Consider the following 7,038-nt stretch of genomic DNA (forward strand, 5'->3'; position numbering starts at 1 on the left):
TTTTTTTGTCCTTTTTGAGACCGGCCGCATCGCGCTCAGCCAGTGAGCGCTGTGAGCGCACAGGTCATCCCTATATAGGATCCGAAACCCGCGGCGGGTGTGCGGGTGCGCCGCTGTGCTCCCAGCGCCACACTCTCCCGAGTGCGCCACGGGCTCGGCCCATTACCACTAGTATTTTTAACTTACGTACTTAGCATAGTGACATTTGACATTGTAGAACACTCGCTTCTTGAAGTACTTTTTAAATTTGAATTTAAAGAACACACTCTTGCTTTATTCTCCTCCAATGTTATCTGTCTTTCCTTCTCAGTCTCCTTTGGTGTTTTTATTTTTCTCTCATGTCTTTGATCTCTAAACATTGGCATGCCTTATGGATTTATCCTTGGAACTCTTTTTCTCCACTAATAATTTATTCACAGCTGATTTCATCCAGTCTCTTGGTTTTAAATCCATTTAAATACCCACATTTACATCTAAAGTCCAGTTGGCTCCTTTGACTACTGGACTCATATATCAAATGATCTATATGACATCTCCTTTTTGGCAACCTCTACTTACTATACTTGAAAATGACCTGCTGAATTTGACCTCAACCCACTCAGCCCTCCTTACATCATACCTGCCTCCTGTGAAATCATCCTCATTTAGAGGAAAGGCAAATGCACTTACCAATTGCTCTAATTTCTTTGGCCAAAAACTTTGAAAATATTTTTGTCTTCTAACTTTTCACACACCCCTATTTGATCCATTAGGAAATCCTATCAGCCATTTTTTCAAAATATGCCTGGAATCCACCAGGTCTCAGGATCTTTACTGCTACCATCCTGATGCAAGCCATTATCACCTCTTGTCTGGCTGAGTGTGATAAATCTAACTGATCTTGTTTCTTTCCACCTTACTCCTCTTCAGTCTGTTCTCCTATTAGCTGACAGTGAACTTTTAAAAACATAATTCAGATCAGTTTGTTTCTGTGCTCACAACTGTCTGTCTCACCATCTCACTTAAATGAAAACCAAAATTTTATTATAATGCACAAATTCATCTAGTTACCTGCCACATCTTTGACATTTGACATCAGCCGCTGTCTCCCTGTCACTCACTCCTTCCAGCCTCCCTGCACTTACTTTCGACGTAAGACGCCAATTACTTTCCTCCCCCAGGGTCTTTGCAGCTGCTCATTCTTCTGCCGTGAGTACTTACACCTTGGCTAACCACGTGGCTTATTCCTTCACTCTATTCTGGCCTTTTAAAGAACATTTCCACTCAAACTGACAGTTCTTTTGCTCTTGGCAATCTGTAGGCGGTTACTCTGGAGAGATGGAAAGAGGGTTCTGGGGTTCTGGGGCTCTGATGACTTCTGATGAGCTGGTTGGCTTGATCGTTTTAGACCACTAGGAGGCGCTCTATGCTTTACTCTAAATGAGGAACTTTTTCTCAAGTTCTGAGATAGCAGAATATTAGATAGTGAAAATTTGATGGAGAGTTAGCAGCAGTTAGAAAAGCATCTGAAGAGTTATATACTATAAGAACAGGGGGTAATCTTCATAGATTCGTCTGCAGGAAAGGTCTGCAGCTGTAATGGGTGTGACAGATGATTCCCAAAGCAGAATTAAGAATATGAATCAGCTAAGGCCATGGTAAAGCTGGAAGCTCTGGTAGAAAAGTCTACATTACCTACTCACAGCTTTGAAATTTATGACTAAAAAGCCTAAAATATGAGTCTTTTCTCTGATTTCAAAATTATTCCAATGATTTCTACCTACTCTGATACTTCTTCTGAGACTAGAAAAACAGGACAAAGGGGATGAGAAGAAATGAGAAAAAAGTAATGAAAATATTCAGAGACAGGAGAAAAAAGAGAAAAAGAAAAGAGATTTGGAAAAGAGAAAGAGGACACATTTAATTGAATTTCAAGATGTCTATGCCTCTTATAGTTTCAGTGTTGCAAGATGAAAAAGTTTCAGAGATCTGTTGCAAAACAATGTGAAGATACTTAACACTACTGAATGGTGTTCTTAAAAATGGTTAAGATGGTAAATTTAATATTATGTGTTTTTTACATCCCCCCACCCCAATAATAAATGTGGCTTATACCTCCTGTTCACAGAGCAGAATTGGCCAGGTGGGTTGCAAAGTAAATGGAGAAAGTAATTGGGCAGGGAGGAAGAGAGATGGAAATGAGGTCAGGGTGACCGTTGTAAACATGTCCTATTTCTTTTTCTATCAACCAAAGAAATAGGGGACATTTTATATGTTCATGATGACCATATGTCCTAGATTTACAAAATTCTCCTAATTTCATTTCATTGTACTTACTCTTTTAAGGGGATTAAATAAATAAACAATGCATTCAATGAGATATTCTTCCTTTGTGAGAGCTTTCTTATAAATAAATTCTCAACCACTTTTCGAACTATGTGTCCTGATTTTTGGGGGAAAGAAATTGGGTCACTGACCTTGCTAATTTTTTCAGCCACTTTACCCACATGAGGCCCTTATTTCTCGTTGAGGTATTCTTTCCTTTTCTTCACTCTCCTCCTGTCATGTCTGATTACTGGGGCATTTTACTGGAGCAATCCTGCGAGGGTGAAAAGCCTAGACGTCTCTGTGTCTGTGGTCAGCAGTGTAGCAGACAGCTGGGTACTGACATTAGCAGCTATGTCAACACCTACTGAAGGACTAGAAGGAAATCTCTTTGCCCCCTGATTTCCTCATATTCCTCTTCATTTAAGGACAGATTAGACTCAGCCTATCTGTTACTTTCTTCTCATCTATTTGGGGGCCAGAGGAGAGGCTTTATCAAGAAAATAATTTCCTTTTTACAGGTCCACTGATCTCTTCAGGACAAGCTATCTCTATGATCTATAGTTTTCTGTTCTTTATCCTGAAGGTACCTGCTATGTGACTCCAGATTTATCTGACCACAAAATGGGATACCTTACTTGAATTCTCTCAGCACACTGTGGCTAGTGGCCACAAATGCTCTTTGGCTAAGGACAGGGGATCAGGGACATTTTCAATCTGGTATCTATCTAGAATTGCCCTTTTTCTAGGCAAAATGATTGTTCCTTTGTTTATGGCCTATTTTTTAAAAACTTGTGTAACTAAATATAAAGGGACACATCCTGAGTCGGGAGGGTCCAAATCAATGATGATGGATGGAAGTTACTCGATCTGGTAATGTTTACACATTTCATTAAAATATCTGTAGAGAAGTTTAAATTTCTACAAAGTGTGATCTATCAATATTTTTTTCTTATGCTTTCTGAGTGTCATGCTTAGAAAATATATGGCCATCTTAAATTTATATAAAATTATATTTTATTTAAAAATATTAAATATTATCTCCATTTGGAATTTATTTTGTAAAGGGTGTTAAGGTAGGTCTTGAAAGGTATTTATTAACTTCTAAATAACTCTCCATTATGGCACATTTCAGCAAATATATCATCTTTTCCTCATTTTTATTATAACTAAACTTCCATAAGTATTTGTTTGTTTGGATTTTATACCATGTTCCCTTGAGCTCTATATGTGAACCTTTCTCCTAACATTCATGTTTACTTAGTATAGCATTACACTTTGTCTTATTATCTGTGGAGGAGATCCCTCTTCATTCTGTCTGAGAATTTGAAGGCCTCTTGAAGCATGAGATTATCTGCAGTATCAGATTTGGCCGCTAGAAAGACATGCTGCACAAATTGAACTTGATAGAAAGCCAGAAAAGAGCCAGACCCTTCTAGGAAGAGCTTTCTGCTTTATACATTTGTTAAACTCACCCACCACTCTGTTCCAGTGTCCATGCAGCTGAATTGTTTCCAGATAAGACCTCCAGAAAAGAACCTCTTGCTTTCCCACAGCTTAGACATGAAGCCCACCCTCATCTCAGTGCTTGTGATGATATTCACATTCATTGAGTAAATTCTCTTTTGATTCTAAATTTCTATGGTCTTCTGACTTAGAGTCAGTTTAGTGAAATATTCTCCTGAGTCTGGAAGGCTCTCTCTGACACAGAATTGGTGTTTCGGGAGAAACAAGAGCCCAGACAGTGACTCAGCCTGAGGACCACATCTCTGCCTCTGAAGGGGCCCAGTGCAGCTGAAGTGCAACTACTCATATTCTGAGACTCCTGTGCTCTTCCAGTACATCCAGTACCCAAAACAAGGCCCCCAGTTACTCCTGAAACACATCTCAGGAGAGAGCATCAAAGGTTTCACGGCTGAACTTAACAAGGATGAGGCATCCTTCCATCAGAAGAAACTAACAGCTCATGAAGAAGAGTCAGCCATGTGCTCTGAGTGGCAGAGTAACTGCTGTTGCAGGGGAAACAGAACACAAACCCTGTAGCACAAACATTTTTCTGTCAGTTCTTTATATGGCCATAGTGGGACATTCTTTCTCTAGAGATGAACATTGAGTCTACCTCCTAGATTCAATATCATTACTAGTCCATTAGATTAACCTCCAAAATTTGCCCAAGAAAATTCTCATTACCTGTAAGGCTTAAACTAATTTTTAAAATATTAAGTGTATTTACTTTATCTTGTAGTACCTGGAAAAATAGTTTTCAGATAAAAACTACACAGCAATATACTGCACAGCATAAATATTTCTTTTCTTGACCTAGAGGGACTCTCCAGACTTAAGTGGTGCAGTCCCACCTCTCCAACTCCTCTGCTACCCCATACCTCCCCCACATGTGTTCATCACCACATACCTACACACAGCTCCTTAAAAGTGCTACACTGTTTCATGGCTTGTAGTTGCTGTGCTTTCTACACCCAATGTCTTTCCTCTCATGCATTTCATAGACTGCTACCATCTCAGCCAGGGTCTACCCAGGAGAAAAAACAAAACAGTAATTTGAACAAGGAAATTTAATATCAAGAATAATTAAATAATAACAGGGAATTAACTATTAGTATATAAAAACAACTCGAAAGAATATGGGAATTCCACATGTAGGGAGAAGCTCTCATCTCTGGGATTAAAGAAGAATTTCTAAGGAAGAAACACTTTGAAATAAGGATACTTCTGCCACTCCAAGGCTATAATTCGAAACTTGTTGGGAGTGTGTTGCTGTAGCCTGCTGGATGCTGGAGAAGTTTGCTGAGGTGCCAGAGAAATAGTGTGCCAAGGTGGAAAATATCTCCAGGGTCTCAACAAAATTTACAGGAAGCTGGCAAAGAAATGCTGCTGAACATGCTTGGGGTGCTCATGAAACTTGGCAAGAAATTACCTGTGGGACTGTCACTGAACCTTGCTGGAGGTGAGTGTCACTGGGTCTTCCACAGACCAGCCAAGCACTGCAGGACAAGAAGTGCCGAAACATACCAGAACCAGGAAGAGGAGTCTCTTACTCCTGCAGTATTCCTCCAGTACTCTCGACTAAAAAAATCTTAATATCATGTTAGCTGACAAAGAGGAAATGTTTACAGAGTCCAGATCTGATATCACAAATATGCCAATGAAGGGTGGATTTGGAGCTGAGAAGCAGTAAATTGTTAACTGGCATATTCCATTTCCCTGGTAACCATTCTTTCATATGCGACCCTCTACACATGTCTGAACTTCCAAACAACAATGAAATGACTCTGTGTTTCCACTTAAAAAACCAAAGATGTCCTTTGAACAAGTGAGGAAGTTCTCATCCTTTCCCCACGATGACGAGACCCATAGTCCTAAAAGTCAGTTCTAAGAGTCTCTCTTATATTAATCACTTCTAAAATTCAGAGGAAGTTCCACAGTTTATGCTGTTATATGCAGACTAAATTGTAAATTTAATCTCCTACATTTTGTATATAAAATAATTATGATAAGAAGGAGAGAGAGGAAAATGGCAGCATATACAAAGGAATACATACATATAAGGAGCAAAGAGAAAATACAGAAAGCTACTACATTTATGATTCAAATTTGGTTATGAGGCTGCAATTGACATGCACAGCTTCCTTCTTTTATTACCCATCTTTTCTTTCCCCTGCTCTCAGCCATAACTTCAGTGGATTGGGATTATTTACCAGTTGGAATGATTCAAATCTTCATTCTCAGGGTATCTGAGTCTGCAATAATCCTGCCCTTTTCTTTGTTTCTGTAGCTTTCCATTAACCTTTGCTATTGAGCATGGAAGCACTGAGAGCATCCCCAGAAATTCCCCTGGATTCCAGACATAGTCTTCTTTGCACCTGTTGTGGAGCAGCCACCCAATTCCCTGATGGTAATTGGTATCAGTCATTCCAATGAGAGGAATAACCTCTTTTTTCTACTTGTTGGTTCAGTGACTTATGAAGCCCAAAATGGCCACATGGCAGTTTCATCTTCCACTTCAGTGGAACCATTGTTGTGTCTCCTGGTGGAAGCATTTCTCCTTTTAAAGAATAAGACCTCCAAAGCAACACAGCTCAAAGTTGCAAATACGGGAAGCAAAAATTGTGCTAATGGGTTACTGGTAATAATAGTGAGAGGATCCATACCCAGGCCACTTCCTTGATGCCGGACCCATGCATTCTGGCTATAGAGGAGACAACATTATATAATGGTCTCAGATATAAAGACTATTGTGCATCTTGTAAGATGGAACCCTGTCTTTTCAGAGTGTCTTCAAATTGGTTGCATAAGTGAATCAATAAGCCATTCCACATTTCAACAGGTCAGCACCTAGAAGGTAATAAGGTATGTAGGAAGATTATATAATTCTATAAATATGTGCCCACTGCTGTAATCATGTGCAACAGTTTATCAGAAGAAATGCTGTGGGGGAATATCTTGAAGGTAGATTAGGCATTCTTAGAGTTCATGGTGATGCTGGCAGAAGCATTATAAACAAGGAAGACAAAGCTATATGGATCTATATGCAAGTATATATATCTATTCCAGTGAGAACGAATTTCTACCAAGTTCATGATGGAAGAGGTTTAATGTACCCAACATGTCACCATATGTCTGGTCAGTCTCTCTGGGGAATGGCACCATGTAAGGAGCTCAGTACTAGACTCTGTGGTTGACAGAATAGGCACTGAGCAGTAACACCACCTAGGG

General features: G+C 39.6%; 1 protein-coding gene across 1 annotated transcript in view; it reads left to right on the plus strand.

Annotated features, from left to right (window-relative positions):
• The window catches only part of LOC103585782, a 26,450-nt gene that overhangs the window by 16,869 nt on the left and 2,543 nt on the right, over positions 1-7,038 (plus strand). The window contains 2 exon segments of the mRNA XM_008566851.1: positions 4,144-4,306; positions 6,279-6,448. Of these exon segments, the coding sequence (XP_008565073.1) occupies positions 4,144-4,306; positions 6,279-6,448 (333 nt within the window).

Source organism: Galeopterus variegatus, unplaced genomic scaffold, assembly GCF_000696425.1.
Source record: "Galeopterus variegatus unplaced genomic scaffold, G_variegatus-3.0.2 Scaffold271, whole genome shotgun sequence".
NCBI lineage: Eukaryota > Metazoa > Chordata > Mammalia > Dermoptera > Cynocephalidae > Galeopterus > Galeopterus variegatus.